Below are 17685 nucleotides of genomic sequence, written 5' to 3'. Positions count from 1 at the left end.
TAAATGGATGTTTAGTTCCTCTAAATGGATCCCCTATATTCAAAGGCATTTATGTTTGCATAACAGCCCCTGGAGACAAAAAATAAAGGATGGGCATTCAATGTGCACATTTTCAAAAGTGCTTTGGAACCGACCAGTGAGGGTTAGGGGGCACTTTAAATTGCTGATCTGCCTCACTTCAGTTTTGCCAAATATTTGGGTACCTCCCCACTGAAGAACCTTGGCAGGAAAGAGCTATCCCCTCCTACCAACTATTTTAGAAGGTAGAAACATGATTTCTCCCTTTCCTGGCTGTCCATACACATGCCTTCAGAAGAATCCCTGCTTGCACTCTCAGCCTGATCAAGAACCTTTCCCAGCTATCAAACGGGGGCTTTGATCATTGCCTCCATAACCAAGCCACCAAACCTTAAGAAGCCTTAGGAGCTGCCTGCTCCTCTTTGGATGGCTTCCAGTAAGGCCTGCTTCACTTTGGATGGGGTCCAAACTAATGGTCTTTTGAAACTTGGTGTCTTTGGGAGGCAATTTGTGGGGTTAAACTGAAAGACCTGCAAGAGAGGAGAAAAAGAAGTTAATGCAGTAGATGAGCTGCCCAAGGGGTTTTATTTACTCCATGGGACTCCAAGCTCAGTCCCAGTCCTTATAAAATAAAGGACTTTTGACACAAAAATTCTAACAGGAAGCTTTATTATCTTGCATGCAAGAGGTTATTACCATTACGAGGTCATTGTGTGAAATCTAATGCTCCTTATCCATTTTGGCATATTTGCTTTTGCCTTGATTGGCTACCAGTTAAACAGAGATGAGCCTTACTTCTTAGTAGAATCATAGAAGAGTTGAGTTGGAAGGGGCCATGAAGGCCATCGAGTCCAAACCCTGCTGTTGCAGGACACCATCCCACTCAGTTGGCTGTCCAGCCTCTTTCCAAATGCCTCCCGTGTGGGAGAGCCCCCCACCTCTCTAGGCAGCTGGTTCCACTGGCCTATTGCTCTGACAGCGAGGAAGCTTTTCCTACTGTTTACTTTGGATGACAGAGCATATTTTTTCTCATTTTGGAACACAGGGAACATTTACATACATTGTTGCTTTTGATAACAAGGGAATTTACATTTTCCCAACACCCATCTGGTGGTTATCAAGAAGCACACTTTAAAACTTCCTTCTTATCTATGGGTCACAGGGACCATACACATTCTTTGAAACTCGGATTCTCTTTCCTCTTTTCCTAACCCTTTCCTTGACAACTTTTCTAAATGCCCGGTGGAAGAAGCAGAGAAAGCTCTGCCTTGTTTGCAGACAGCAGAGAATTTCAAGCAAGTGGGAAGTGAAGTTACACTTACCCATGAAGCAGCTCATTCTGGATTCAGACCCCAAGAACAAGGGATGGGGGGTTATTCTGGAAGAACAATTATTAAGGATCAGCTGAGAGTGTAGGGAACAGGGTCCAGGAGCTAGGATACTTTCTTGAGTCCATGTGAAGGCCTTATGTATAATCTCAGTTTCTGTTTGGAGGAAAAGCAGTAGATATAATTGGCCTGACACTGCCTTGCCCAATTTAATTCCTTGGACAAGAGCTGCTCTTGCTGTGTGAAAGGAAACTGCCTGCTTTACTGAGGCAGTTGTTTCACAGGGGGTGAGCTTGCATCTTATTGGGAAGCAGAGAGGGGACTTCTGTAAGTCCATAGCCTGTGCTTTGGCTTGTGCCTCGGGGCAAGGAGTCAAAAAGTATCTAAGCAGCTCGGACCCCAGAACAACACCGACCATATTGGCAAGCCCAACAGCTGAGGAACAGGCATCCCCTTCACTTGGTCTGAGTGACCATTCTAAGCAGCTGCTTTCCATGTATCCATTGAACTGTATGGTATCTTTCACACAAGTTTTTTTTAAACTCCCTTGAATGTAAATTGAGGTACTTTAGCTGGTCCAACGCCAGGCTGAACATGAACTTCTAGAAGCTTCTGCCTGGTCGTTGGTGGACATGAAATGCAGGACTGAATGGGCCTCAGTCTGATTCAGGAAGGGGATTCTTTGTGCTCTCTTTTATGTTTTATGTTAGTGCAGGATTCATTGGCATGAACATGGGGATAAATTGCAGCAACGGAACTAGGTAATTTTGGACCTTGGACTTCATGATCTCTGTGCTACTCTGTTGCGAAGCATACAAGGGATATTTCCCTTCTCCACACATCCCTCACAACTTCCGTCCCATGCTTTACAATGCTTGCCCATTTTGAACATGCCCAGTTTTGCACATTATAATCATGCAGCCTTCAGGAATGCAGCAATAGCATTGAGCTTTCTCCTGCTACTGTGACACTTTTATCCTGAACTTTCTCCAAAAGGTCCAGGCCTAGTTACACCCCTGAAAACTTGGGTCTCACTAGCTGTCCAAGAAACACCGTTCTCCCATACACCTTTAGGGAAAACTGGGGTGGTGGTGGTGTTCATTATACACAGTGGCTAAGTAGTTCTGAGAACTGATCATAATCTTTATATACGAAGACTAAAATAGCACTGGGCACACGGATGGACACACACACACTTCTGTTCTAATTAAGGAGTTGCTCTGTTGTTTATATTTCGCAGCAGCAGGTAAAAGTAAAAAAAGTGAAAATATACCATATATGAATGAGACCGGCAATAGCATGTCTGAAAATAATACGGCTCCTAACGGATTTTGAGAGGGTGATAGCATTTTTATGCAATCAGTTAAACTAGAAATCCAAATAATGAAACCCCGGTAGGCCAGTATATCATGTTAAGGATTTATGAATCATATTGTCAAATGCTGTTTTGTATTACAAAGTATGGGATTTTGATGATAACATGGAGAAAGCACCATATATTAGCAAACTCATACTGGTTTTATCAGGTTAGAAGGCATTTTGCATCTTGCTTCTGGGCAGAAATTTCTTTCTCCTGTTCTCTTCTCCTTCTTCGTCTTTTCCCCCCAGTATATTATTCTCATGCTGTATTATGAATCATCCACAGCTGCTCGACTGCTGCAGATATATGACTGAAAATGGCTTGAAAATGAATACACACAAACGGAGAGTGAACGCACACACACGGTGTTCATTTTCACTGTGTGTGTGTGCATGCATGCGTGCAAAATGGATGAAGCACTCTAACTTGGGTCCATTTTCTCCTTTTTGCATGTGTTCTGTCCACTTCCTGTATTAATCTCTGACTTTAAAAACATCAAAAATCTGCACAAAAGCTTGTCTTAAAACCAGTCTTCAATCTGCAACCACGTGTTCCTGGGAGAGGACACAGGCACTGCAGGAGCCACACAGCTCTTGGACCTCTCCATTTCAGCACATAGAAAGCAGTCCTCTGAAACTTCTCCATGAGCTGGGCACCCTGAGTTTACCTCCCATTTGGAGGAGGAGGAGGAGGACAGAACTTGGCAGTTTTGAGGTTCCCTAGTGAAGATGTTTAGGTGAAGCATGAGACCCCGTCTGCCCTGGGGAAGAAGGGAGCCATTTCAGACCAAGGGGAGAGGTGACGGAGAAGGAGCTCCTGGATCCAGTCGGGTGATGGCAGACAAAGCAAGCAGCCTGATTACAAAGCGCCCACATTCCCACTATCTGGCGCACAAGCAGTAGCAGCCACCTTGGAGGCAGAGGCAGAGGCTCTACTGGAAGGCCCCGTGTGTCACCATGCCTGAGGCGTCCTCCTCTTTTGTCTCTAGCTGATGTCCTTTTCCAGTCAAAATGAATTGAACTCTGTGTCTCTCAGGCATCTTGCCCATACATTGGAGGGAATCGGTCAAGCAGCTGGCTGTAATCAAGGTGGTGGTGGTGGTGATAGCATCCTTCACACCTCTATCATTGGCCAGGCCTCAAGGAAGGGCAGAGGAAGGCCCCAGTGCTCAGTGGGCTCTCTGCTGGCCTATGAGCCCTTGACGAGTGTCTGGCTGTGTGTACTCTGACACTGGTCCTTGGTCAGAGGAAAGAGATGTGGCTTCTGCAAAGGCCAAGCCTGTGTCCCTTGCAAAAAAGGAGGAGGAGAAATAGGGCAAATACTTGTAGGGTCTTTTGGTAGCTGATGGAGGAGCTCAGTTGATGATCACTGAGGGAGAGGGAGCAGGAGGAAGAGGATGAAATAGAGAAACAGAGCGAGGCAGAAGGGGCCTCCCGGGCCATCTAGTCTGACCCCCGGCTCCAGCTGGCTCCGCTCACGACATGCCCACCATGAAAGGGAAGAGACAGAATGGGAGAAGACCTTGCTGCCATGTTGGTTTTCGCATTCTTCCTTTCAGTTTCCAATCTTGTATTTTCAAGTACATATTTTTCCATGGCAGTTTTCCGTAGTGGGGCAGAATGGATTGCATTTGGGCATCTCATTTTACCTTGCTAATGAATATTTATCCCCCCACCCCCATCATGTCTATCATTTACCCCTCTCCCGCACACACCTTTATACCTCTCCCCCACACACACAAACGGGGGTAGTACAGAGCAGGTCTGAGGTAGCTCACGAGCTCTGTTTTGCATCTGGTTCCTGGACACCATGTGCGCAGCCCAGCAGTCTGGAGATGCTCCCTGCCTTCACCCTGGCCTCGGAATGCTGCGAAATGGCATCAGTGGCGTGACAAACCCAGTGCAACCAAGATGGAGGATGTTACACTAGTGGAAGGGCCATGCCCCCGAGGGCACTGTTGAGGAAATGAGGCAGTTTATCTCTCTAGCCCTGGCGCTCTCCTCAAAGGAAAGCCTTTGCAAGCTTGTGACTGTAACACGATTCTCTGGAACACTTCAGCTGCTGCAAGGTCAAATGGCTGTGACCTTGCCGTTTCATCTTAATGTGCACAAACCAATTAGCTATCACCAGATGATCCAAATCAGCAAAGATAGAACTCGCAGCAGGGCAATCAAGTTGCAAATGGCTTTGTGTTTGTTTCTTTTTAAGTCTTTGACACTAAAACTTCTGTGGAGTGCATTTTGTTCCTTCTGCGGCATTCTGCACACCTCCTCAGTTCTTTATGGTTCTTTGGGGCACTGGGTGATGGCTGGGTGATCGGTGGCCAATCAGACCAAAGGGGTTCAGTGCCTTGGATGGCATGGGGATTGGAAGTCTCCTGAACCTGGAGTGGATGCAGTAAAAAGAGGTGCAAGGACTGATTCTCTCCTAAGGAACTGAGGGAGCTGCCTTCTCCCCAGGCAGACCATCAGCCCATCTTTCGTGCTCTCATTGACACGGACTGCCAGGAAAAGCCTGCAGGAGGCGCCTGGACCATGTTGCCTGCACGCCCTTTCTGGATTGGAAGAGCCCGGGCCTTCACGATCCTGCAGTTGCAGCAACGACTGTTCAGATGTGCAGTGGTACAACTATCTGCCTCTCTGGGCATTTGGGCTTTCCCATGGCTTTCTGGGAGTGTGTGAGGTGTGGGCATATAGCTTCATTTGCTTTCCATTAAAGCTTAAATAAAGGGGGTTGCACTTTTTTTAAGAACAGCTTTTTTAATTCTTCCCATTGACTGATTGATTGATTGATTGATTGATTGATTGATTGATTGCAGTAGGGGATGCAAATGTAGAATCACATCACTTTGCCACAGCACAGGTCTGCAAAGTAACAGAATGGGGGAAAATACTCAAGGGAAACCCAAACCAACAAGAAGGAGTAGTTCAATTCCTTTTTGCCCTGGAGGACCCACACAGTCATTCCTCATCCAGTCTGATTCTCTCCCCACCAGGGTCTGATCTAAAAAAATTCTGGATGTATGGAATTGAAAATTCCAGTTGGAATTGTGTATTAATAATGGTGAGTTTCTTATGTATAAGTTCCACTTTGGGAAGAACCCTGAATAATTTGGAATACAGTGAAAGAATCCTGATGGAGGAGCATGAGATAAATCAAGGATAAATGGCATTAAGCCTTTCCCCTTCCTCTTGAGATAGCCAGCACTGCTTCTCCAGATCTTCTGCTGCTGCTTCATCTTCTTCGTCATCTTCTTCCTCTCCTCCTCTTCCTCCTTCCCTCCTCCCTTCAGCATCACTGGCTTGACCAGTGAAGAGAGGGCATGTTTTCTCATGTTTTCCATCAAGTAGGCATGCTTTTCAGTAATTGTTTGTCAATTTAATATTAGTACAGGGTGGCGCAGGGAAAAGGGAAATTTTGGAACTAGGAGTAGGTGACCCCGGGGCATCGGCAATTGTTTGGAACCAGTGTGACCTCGTTTAGGACCCCTTGCCGTCAGTTATACTGGACCAACAGAGTGGTGCAAAAGGAGCATTAGCTCTAAAAGCCTTTTATAAGAAGGGTGATAGAGTGAATGCTGCACAAAGGGAATTTTGGCATCATTACTGGTTAGGATGCCATGACTGTGTCCTGTCTGCTCATGCGATGACAACACGGGCGCGTAGTTTTGAAGAAACGGCTTCAGCCTTGAAAGAGAAGCCCCCAGGTGGTGTTCAGCGGTGACATTCCATGGCCTCCAAGAGCCCCAGGTCTCACTGTCTGTGATTTTTTTCGGTGGGGACATCTTAAAAGCCGAGTGTACCGCACACGCCCTGCAACCATTGCTGAACCAAAAAGGAGGACTGAAGAGGAAACAGCTGGCATTCTTGACATGTTTGTTGTTGTTAGTTGCAAAGGCGTGCCCCACCCACCTCATGGACGACCCCATGGACAACATTCCTCCCGGCTCTCCTGCCCTCCACCACCCCCCGGAGTCCACCCAAGCCCACACCCACTGCCCCAGGGACTCCATCCCGCCACCTCGTCCTCTGCCTTCCCCTTCTGCTTTTGCCATCAAGCATTCCCAGCATCAGGGTCTTCTCCTGTTACATCAAGCAATACAGAATTTCCACAACAGGCTGAGAGAATGTGTCCGGAGAAATGGACAACACCTTCATGAGGTTACCTTCAAGACATAAAATGAATATTGAATGAGTACTGATTACCATCATTAATAGCATATCCTGTGCAATACATTTCATCATAAAATGTATTTTGCAATGTGTTCGTTCATGCCGTGAATGCCAACTGAAAATGACCTGTCTCCCTGCGCCACTCCATAACTTTCAAAGCTGAATGCAGGGCACACAAACCATGGCAATTGCTACCGAGAAAAGCAAGAAGCGGCATCATTGCCACAGACACTGATCTGGGGGGTCTGGGAGACATGGACGTGCAAGGAACTTGGGGAGGCTGCCAGGGTGGTGGTTAAAGCACAGGACTGGAGCTCGGGCGGCCTCGGTTCTAGTCCCCACTCAGCCTTGATGACTTTGGGCCAGTCACAGCCTCTCAGTCCAACCTCCCTCACAGGGTTGTTGCTTTGGGGATAAGACTGAGAGCAGCAGGGGGAGCTCCTTTGAATTCTGTGCAAGAAAACATTTGAATATAAATTGAATACATAAATAAATAGTTATGTATAAGAACCAGGTACCTGAATTCACCAGGTACCCAGACAGGTATTTGCATCAGCAACCACCAGGCATGAGAGCAACTGGCATCCCTTACGAGTTGCAGATTCAGCCTTCCTTGCACGTAACCACAGGCCCTGATCCCAGAAACACGGAAGGTGACGCCTCTTGTTCAAGGCCAGAGTTTGTTTGTTTGTTTGTTTGTTTGTTTATTAAAACATTTCTATGCCGCCCCATTCGCCGAAGCCTCAGGGCGGCTCACAACATAAATTAAAATACAAAAGATAACAATATAAAATAAGTCGCCCTGGCCAGATAAAATAAGCAAATAATATTAACAATTAAAATGACACTTGAATAAAAAGGTCTTCGCCTGGCGCCGAAAAACAAATGACGGCGCCAGGCGGACCTCTCTGGGGAGCGCATTCCATAGATTGAGCGCCACCACAGAGAAAGAGTTGGCCTAGTTGCCTGGCTAATATGGTCTTGTGGCGTCTGCCAGTCATTTCTGTGACCTGGCGAGATTGAAGCACGGCTCTTCATGTGTAGAAGTTGTCTTGGCGTCTCCACAAAGTGGATCCCCTCCGGCACGTGACGCAGGCCTGCAGGCCAGAGTATGGTGGTTCCTCTTCTGCTTGCTTTCTTACCTCAGGGGCTCTGGCAGAGGATCTCACCATTTCACCAGCTACCACGAGCCCAGCACTTTTCCACCAGCTATAGCCATTCCACTTGACCCAGAGGTGGGCTGTGGAACCCACCCACCTGTGCCCCAGCAGTTGGCTGCCACTGGTCTGAGTCAGGAGAATAGAGGGTGGCGTAGACTTAGAAACATGGAAACATAGAAACTGAGTGAGTCAGAAGGGGTCTCCCAGGCCCTCTAGTCTGACCCCCGACTCCAGCCGGCTCTGCACATGCCTACCTATGCACATGCCTACCACATGCATGTCCAGCCTATCCTTGAACACCCTCACTGTTGGGGCTTCAACCACCTCCCATTCCATACCCTCGGGGTCCTAACTGCCAGGAAGTACTTCCTGGCATCCAAATTGAACCTTGGCTCCATTGGAGAGCGTCCCTCCTTCCTCTGCAGGGGAGAACAGGTCTCTCCCCACCTCCATGTGACACCCCTCACATACCTGCATGTTGCCAACAGGTCCCCTCTGAGTCTCCTCTTCTCCAGGCTGAAGAGGCCCAGCTCCCTGGGTCTTGCACATCCTCCATTGATTCCTCTCTAGGACGGCTTGACAGATTAGCAGGGATGACTGAGAAATCATTGTGTTCTCATTTTAATGCAAATATACCCAATTTGCATGCCCTGAACTAGCACATGAATTGAAACAGTTATATCATTATAGTTACACTCTTCAGAAATGTGTGATATATTCTACACAAAACTGTGCATAATAGAGAAAAACGTATCGTATGGATAGGAAAGATCTGAATGTGGAGGGAAGAAAAACTGTCAGATTTGCCCATGATGCACATCCCTTTGTTCATACCCCCAAATCCTGACAGTTCAGTCGATGTAAGCAGCTCTGTATACTTGTCTGATGTTGAAAGCTAACCACAAAATCAGTACTGAATAGGCAGAAAAGTGAGCAATGACAAGAACCAATTCTTGATTTGAGAGTTGTCTGCGCTGTTTCCACTTCTTGGTTCTGCACACAGATAAGAAGATGCTCAGAAAATAAGAAGATGTTCACCCACTTTAATGCAGCCATGTAATCTAACATTTTGAATGTAAAGGATAGGAAACTTTGAATGATCCGTCTTTTCCTCTTCTTGCTTCTTGGGGTGGGGGGTGAATTAGAATATTGGGACACTAACTGGAATATTCTGTCTCATTTGGGGAAAAAAATAAGAGGAAAGCTTTGATGGTACTGGCTTGAAGAAGAGGGTGCTTAACAAAGCAAAACAGATATTTTTCCACAGGGAGGCTGCGAAAACTGGAGAACAAGTTCAGGGTGCAAAGTGCTAGGGAAAGTCTCTCAGCCTTGAAATGTGTCTGGACAATTACCACTGTGGTATTAAGGACCCAAGTGCAGCCATGCTGGGTCCAGCAAATGTCACTCTGCAAACAGTGACATTTCCAAGCACCCATGGTGAGCAAGAAAGGGTTTTGTAAAGAGGAAAGCCACTCAATCTTTCCTTTATTTCTTTTAAGCTATCAATAACTTAAAGGGATATGCGTGGGAAAACAGGCAAGTTTCTGGATTGATCGCCTCTCTGGATTATTATGGAGACTGGATTAATGGTCTGTGTAACTCAGCAACTGCCTTTCTCCGAGCACTTAGCCAGATGCCACAAGATAGTTCGCAAGCTGGGATCACGTAGGCCGGGGCTCCCATGCCTTGTGATGTGCCCATGTGAAATATTCCAAGTGAAATTCTCAACTCATTTACCCCAGTGAGTTCTGTTGAGCTTTCTTCTGTTTGGACATTTGCACATGTGCACAACAAACAGTGCCTCCTAGACTTTCCCAACATGTCGCCCTCTGGATATTCTTGCCTGGATACTCCAGGCATCCCTTTTCATTGGCCATGCGGAGGCAGATGGTACCTCACATATAGAACAGCCAGAGAGAACTGGGTTTTGGAAAGCTGGACTATCCCATCCTTCTCATTATTGCCCTATAAAGCTACTGATGGTTTTCTTGACCTCACAGGAATAATTCTTTGCAGAGGAAAAGCTAGAGCTTGCAGAAATCCAGAACATGTCAAATCGGTCATTGCCACCAGACTAGGAAGGGCCTACCATTCCAGCCCTGTCCAGGGGAGAATCATAGAGCTGGGAGGGACCATGAAGGCCATCGAGTCCCACTCCCTGCTGTTGCAGGACACCCATTTACACCATCTCACTCAAGTGGCTGCCCAGTTTCACCTTGAATGCCTCTAGTGTGGGAGAGCCCCCCACCTCTCCAGGTAGCTGGTTCCACTGCCATAATGCTCTGACCATGAGGAAGCTTTTCCCGATGTTCAGCCTGAATCTGGATTGTCACACCTTGAATTTATTATTCAGTGTCCTACACTCTGGCATTAGCAAGAAGAGATCTTGACCTTCCTCTTTGTGACAGCCCTTGAGGTACTCACAGAGGGATATCATGTGTGTGTTCCCTTCCCCCAATCTTCTCTTCTCAAGAACATGCCCAGTTCTCTCCGTCTTTCCTCACAGGGCAGTGTTTGCAAATTCTGATCACTTTTATTGCCCCCCTCTGCTCCTTTTCTCATTTGCCTGTATCTTTCTTAAATCTTGGTGCCCAGAACTGGACACAGTATTCCAGGTGAGCTCTGACTAGTGAGGAATATAGAGGAACTACTACTTCTCATGATTTGGAAGTAATACTTCTGTTAATGCATCCCAAAATAGCATTTGCCCTTTCGGTGGCTGCATTGCATTGTTGGCTCATGTTTATTGTCCACAAGTACTACGAGATCTTTTCTTGTTCACTTCTGTTGAGCCATGTGTTCCCCATCTTGTATCCGTGCATTTGGTGTCTTTTTCTTAGGTGGTGAACTTGGCACTTGTCCCTGTTGAACCTGCCTCCAAGGCTCTCCCCACAAGGCAGAGGCTAAGCATCCTCCCAGTTCCCAAAAGCACCTTTGCCCCAGTGGCCAGACCAGTTGGGTGCCCATGTGAGGGACTCTCTGCTTGCAGAGGAGGCCTTCTCCAGACCAGGTGACTCCTCATGTGGGAGGCCCTGCCTGGAGTGCTCGAATGTACTACAGCCAAGCACCAGGTGGGTCTCAGCTGAGACTGGCAATACAAGCCAGCGCGGTTGGTTCAGCTTTGATGCAGCCTTCTGCCTCATTTCTTGGGCCTTGCGTGGAGGGCAGTGGCCTGTGTTGCTGGGCCCTGCTCTGGAAGGGTGTAACTCCCCTGGCCGCCCTGCTCTGCTTCACCCCTTGCCCGCCTTTCTGGCCATTCCAGCCTTAGCCTGGTCCAGGCATCTGCCTCTGCCCACCACCACAGCCTTAACCTGATGCCCAACTTTCTGGGCTGCCACAGTTCCCTGTGTCGTTGCCTCCACCCACCTCACAGCTGGCCTCAGCCAAGGCAGTTCGATGGCCATGGCGATTCCCCCATCACCAACAACCCCTGCCTCCCTTGAGACTGATTCAGGAAGGGGCTGGGCTGTACCCCTCTCTCCCCATGATTCGGACATGGATAACTGCACAACTAATCTGTAGCTGAGAGAGCGGGGAGAGAGCAAAAGAAGTCAAGACAGCGCTTCAGAAATAACAGGGGAATGTCTCTGGCATTTTGTGGGTGGGGGATTCAGAGAGCAGGTTCCTGATGAAACAGGCTGGGCAGAAAAAACCCACCAACTTTGGAGGGTTTCTGGGGTAAAATGATCCAGAGTAGAAGGTATTCCTCCCTCCCGGTCTTCCGTTATTCCAACAGCACCCTTTTGCAATAGGATTGCGCTCGAGAGACTTAGGCAGGGGTCTTCTGTCGCTGAGCCCCCCTTTGTCTCTTGCCTACCTAATACATTATTAGATTGCCCAGTCACCAAAACTCTCTGCATACAGCATATAAAACATCACATAAGTAGCAGTGAAGAGCTAAGAAAAATGTGGAAACAGCATGTACTGCAGAATCCTTGGGAAGCAGAGAATCCTCCGCTGGCACCCAAACAACCACTTATCTAGGCACCTGCTGAGCCTCCCAGGGGGGACAATTGCAAAACTGGAGCACCGGCAATGGAAAAACTTGAAATGCTCATTCCTAGGGCCAATTCCCATGGACTTTGGGAGCATCTACTTGACAATAACTGATGAAATGGGATAGTATTTTGTGTTAGCTCCCATTGCAATGTGCTGAAGGTTCTCAAGTCCTAGCTACTTTTATACTGGGGCCTGTACCCCACTAGGATTCGAGAAAGTACTAGGTTTTCTTCAGACTTTAGGATTGTTCCACTGTTCAGTGGCTGCTCAGTCTAAACTAGCAGTTACTCACTATAGGATAAATAGCTCAGATGCTTCCTGAACCCAGCCAGTCCCACTGTTTGTAGGGTCTTGACCGACTGGCGCCACTCCTGGCTCCATTTTTCAGCCTTGCTTTCAGGGTATGTCCAAATTCCTTTGGAATTGTGTTCAGTGGTGTTATTGAGCTGGACTTTTTATAGTGAGGTGGCTGCACATGCTGAGCTGGTTTCTTCCTCTCCGTCCCCCTGCAGCCTCTCCAGCTGGAAAGGCTTCTTGATCCAGGCAAGGGCACTGCTACCAGGAGAATGTAGCTCCCAACATTTCCCCCTGGGCTTGAACTAAACCACGGGAAGCTGCAGATTGCTGGAAAGAACCATTGTGTGGTGACCATGTAAGGCACGACATAGAACACAGAAACAGAGCAAGTCAGAACGGGTCTCTCGGGCCATCTAGTCTGACCCCCGGCTCCAGCCAGCTCCAACATTAACCAGGATGGGGGAGAAATTAATTCAGTTTCCATTTGTATGGGAATGTACCTAATTTCTCCCTTCTGAACTTCTTTGTGAACTGAAATGCAGGGAGCCTTTGAGATGTGCACTTCTCCAAATTATGGAACGGAATTCTCCCCTTACATATATATGGGGCAGGGGAGAACAACACATTTGCATGTATTCATTTTATGTGTTTGCCACATTCCTCCCATGGAAAAATTGGCACCCAAGGCAATGAAATAGCATTCAAAATAGAAACCATCAATATAGTAGGAAAATGCTTGCAAAATCAATCTGCTAGGCCAAATACATGCATGCAATATGCAATAGGAAAAATGTGCATAAAGAGTCTTATGGATTTTCATGGAAACCTAAAAAAAAAAAGTTCAAGATGAACTGAAATTAAGACTGGATATTTTCTCAAATTCATGATGAAACAAAAATGAGAAACTGAGAGAAACAAAAATTTAACATATTGGCTTAGCTACCTTACAGCTAACATGGGGCAGCCTACCCCATGCAGAAAAATGCAACTGACAGCTCCTCCACCCCCCACACATTTACCAGAAGCAAATTTCTGATTAGACAAAATGAGGATAGTTGAAGAAATGGCAAATAAATTACTGCACTGCCCTTCACCCTCCTCTAGGCCACTGTCTCTGAAACCTCTGTTTAAGGTTCTTGTATTTATGCATATTATGTGCATATGCTCAGAGGCACTCCTGCTCTTAATATGATTATGTAGGATTGGGGATGAAGGTCTTGGGGGCCTAGGATCAAATGAAATTCTGCTTCTTCCACCTTGTCTGTTCACCTGAACACTTTGGCATCAGGTTCTGTGATGGGCAAAGAATGGTACTTTCAGCATACATGACATGATTGAATTAGGAAACATTTCAGAAACAGTAAGATGTCCATGAACAGTTATCACAGATACATAAAAGCAGAGAAACCAGCAGTGGCTTGTGCCATAGTGGAGGCTATTTTACAGGATAGTAAACAGAACTGTGGTATCCTTGTACCAAGTGCGGTAGGGAATCTTCCAGCAATCTGGGTAAGAACTGATATTAAATATCCTGGATACTTACTTATTTATGCATGCCTGTTTGTGCATCCAGAAGACAAAATGCTGCATTTGGCAAATACTTTCTTAGAAATGGTTTTGCAGCTTGCGAGCATTTCTAAAAGAGATATCAACTCATGTATTCAGTATCTTTTCAGCAGCGTTTTCCTTTGGAGGAAAAGCTGGGATTACTGGCACAGAAAAATACAAGCAAAAGTGCTTCTCAGATAGGCATGAATCTGAGCAAATGAAAAGAGGTACAGCAGGGTTTTGGAGAGAGGTGGTGATCCTCCAGTGGGTCAAGTAAAGAAATCCTTTCATCGTGTTGTCACTTTTTATTTCCTTACAACATGCAATGTAGCAATCAGCCATCCTTTCTCAGCGTGACGCTCGGCATTCACAAGTTGGCTCAGCGGTAGGTTGTATAAACATGGCTCCTACAGGAAGGAGCTTTATGTGTGTGACATTAGTCTTGTTCAAGGAAGAAATGCTAGATGTTCCAGTCCGTTCCATTTTGCTGAAGGTAAACACACAGTGCACAATTCTTCGATTACCACCTCATAGCAATCCGGCTACCCCTCCACAATCCAAATGAAAAATGGCCTTTGAGGGAAGCTCACTAGAGTTGGCTCCCTTGGGGTGTGGATGAGAAACGGGATGTACGAGACGGATCGTGTGTGCATTTTGTTAAACCATCTGTGTCAACATTCTCTGCAGATTTTCGGGCACCCTTCATGCTCTCATCAGCTACTGATGGAATCAGATTTTATGGAAGTGTCTTCATACACCCTTGTACGAATTTGACCTTCCAGAAATGCACTAATGCCCCCAAACTGGGCATTGCCGGGTGTTAGTCTATGGGTGGAGGTGCATACTTTGGTTGGGTGTTTGTCTGCTTTGGTATTCTTGGATTGGTAAATCTTGTGTGAACTTACAGAAAGTAACAAACAAGCAAAAGTCCACAAGTTCACAGAATCTATGTGACTTGGGAAAAGCCAGTCAGCTGCCAAATCTGTGGATTGGTTAAATAGAAATCCAAACTTACTTCAGGGCACTGAAGACTTCTCTGAGATTCCCAGGAGGAACAGATGCCTTGTTTGAGCTTGCTTTCCCTGATCCAAATTTATGAGTAGGGATGGGAGATCCAGGGATGCTGAAGCCTGCCGAGACCCCCTGCCCTCCTGTCAAAGCTCCATTTGCCTACGCTTCATTTTCGTTTGCAACATATGGGGGAACTTTACATTTGAAGTGGACAAGGTTCGCATTCCACCCACCCACTGTCTGAAGTGTGCAGTCTCAAAGAACAGGAAAAAAGTGACTGTAGCCTTGTACCCAGCACAAAGAGGAACTCTGCGAGGTATTTATATACGCAAGTTCCTCTCTTACGATGGCTTACGTACCAAAATGCTGCAAGCAGGCCACACACTTTTTAAATGCATGCATGCATGCGTGCGCACTCACGCATTTTGCATATGTGGTCACACGTTTGGGAATGTGCAAGCTTTATCAGAAATGTGCCTTGTTCAGGGCTGTGAAAAAGGCACTGAAGCAGAGTTCCCATTGATCCTGTCCACAGCACAGGATGCCATAAAATAACTTGGGAAATATGGCAGCTGAATGATTCTAACAGCCATCGATAGCCATTTCTTGAATTATTCTTCTACATTGTGTGGCTTTTCTGAGAGGAGGCAAAAGCTGGGCAACATGGTACATACAAGCATTTGCATTTGAAGAAACAATGGCTTGATTTGAAAGGTGTGTGAGTTGTCCTGCCTCCCAAAATCATAGGTTTTGTGCACGCGCACGCACGCACACACACACACACACCCTGAAGAAATGGGACTGGGAATGAAATTGCATTTTTAATAAAGGGATTCTTGCAGTATTGGAGCATCATGGAGCTTTGCCAGTTATTGATTGTGGCAATTAAGAGCTGAAAGTACTTAGTTACACTGGCACGGAGGCTGCAGTTTTCTCACCCATTACTTGAAAACGAAACAAGATTTATGTCCATTTTAAATTTGACTTTTCATGCCAGTGACTTATGAGCCAGGAATGGAGTTTTATAGTTCAGGAGCTACTTGGGATGGGTGGATCTGCCTACATCCACTCCTCTGAATGTCAGGCAAATTGACCTGGGCTGGGCAATGGGTCTGTCGCAGGTGGGGTTGAAGTGGGGTTGAGATGGACTTTGTCGTAATGCATCCCTCCAAGCATTACAGGCTCCCTCTTGTGCTCGCCCCAGCCTTCCTACGTAGAGGAAGCCTATGACTGCCTGTGGCTCCCCAGCTGTGCAACTGGCAACCTTCTTCCATGTCAGCTGCAGCTGCTTTCCCGGCCAGCCCCTTGTGACCAACCTTCTTCAGCATCACTTGCAGCCTCTCAGATGCCAGTGCTCTTGGCAGGCGAGCAGCCGTGTTTGTGCAGCTTCAGTTCTAGCGAGGGCCCTGACAATGCTGCATGTGCTCACAGGAACTTGGACTCTGGGCCATTGCAAAGCCACCAGAGGCCAGGGAGCGGAGCCCTCGGAATCCTATGGATTCCCACAACCCAGCAGATTCCTCACACATCCCTCTGTCCAAGGTGCTGGCTTCCCATTGAAGTCTGGGCCCAATTCAAGGTGTTGGTGATGACCTATAAAGCCCTAAATGGCTTGGGTCCTGGTTACCTGAAGGAGCGCTTGCGTCCATATATGTCCGCCCGCCCCTTGAGATCAGTGGGAGAGGCCCTTCTCTGGGAACCCTCCGTGAAGGAAATTAGGAGGGTAAGTACGCGGAGGAGGGCTTTTTCTGCGGTGGCTCCCAATCTATGGAATGCGTTCCCCAGAGCCTGGCGCTGTTGTTATTTGTTTTTTGGCGCCAGGAGAAGACCTTTTTATTCAAACATTATTTTAATTGCTAATATTATTTATTTATTTTATTCTTTGGCCAGGGTGACTTAATTTATACTGTTAAATTATATTGTTTTATAGGATGCTATTTATTTATGTTTGTGAGCCGTCCCAAGCCTTCGGCAAATGGGGCAGCTTAGAAGTTCCCTAAATAAATAAATAATAAAATAAAATAAAATAAAATAAAATAAAATAAAATAAAATAAATTTTCAGGGGCAGGGCAGCTCTTTCTCATCACTGCCTGCTCATATAGATGTGTCAAATTCTGAAGAGGAGGTGAAGGGCAGAGCTAAGCAGATGACCTGGCAGTGTAAAGTCACCAAGTGAAGATTCTCAGCCAGAGTATGAGAGCCAGCTTGGAAGAAACGAGGCTTTTCAGTCCTGGAGTAGGAGGTGATATGGGGGTTTTTCCAGACCCGGTCAGGATATGACAGGTGAAGCGACAAAGTGACCGGCATTCCCACTGTCTGGGCCAAAAGCAGCAGCCTCCCCAGTGAGTGTGGACTCTGAAGCTTCTCTGAAAAGAAGGGGGGTGTTCCCATTTGGAGGCCCCTCTCAAATGGGGAGCTACTTCTTCCACAAAGGAGAGCGCTAATTTGATTTATATTTCTGCCACCTGTTAAGCTTTAACAAAAGAGCGATGTTTCAGGAGTCTGCTGGAGGGAGGGAGAAATCTGCTCCCCACAGTAGGTTTGACATGGAGCACCCCGGGCCTGGTGCTGCCTTCAGGGGAAGGAAAAGTCAGTGCCCAAAAGCTCCCCAGGCAGGGGGCTAAATCTCACTTCAGCAGGGCAGTATCTGAGAGCAGCAGGCTCCCCTGGAGTGAGCGGTGTCCTTCACCCTCGTTCTCCTCCCTCTTCTTCCTCTGTCTGCTGCCAAAGCCTTAACTACACAGGTCATACACTGTGCTAGGGAGCCCATAATGGGGAAGATCGCTAGTGG

General features: G+C 46.9%; 1 protein-coding gene across 2 annotated transcripts in view; it reads left to right on the top strand.

Annotated features, from left to right (window-relative positions):
• LOC123017274 (RNA binding protein fox-1 homolog 1) overlaps window positions 1-17685 on the top strand; it is a 242826-nt gene that overhangs the window by 26072 nt on the left and 199069 nt on the right. Inside the window, exon 2 of one of the 2 annotated variants that reach the window (XM_044418532.1) lies at window positions 16239-16244. The exons of the other annotated variant lie outside the window; for it this stretch is intronic. Within the exon in view, the coding sequence (XP_044274467.1) occupies window positions 16239-16244 (6 nt within the window). The remainder of the gene's footprint in view (window positions 1-16238; window positions 16245-17685) is intronic. 2 annotated transcript variants of the gene reach the window in all.

Source organism: Varanus komodoensis, unplaced genomic scaffold (genome assembly GCF_004798865.1).
Source record: "Varanus komodoensis strain SLA01 unplaced genomic scaffold, ASM479886v1 scaffold90, whole genome shotgun sequence".
Taxonomy (NCBI): domain Eukaryota; kingdom Metazoa; phylum Chordata; class Lepidosauria; order Squamata; family Varanidae; genus Varanus; species Varanus komodoensis.
This window is presented reverse-complemented; position numbering and strand designations above follow the sequence as displayed.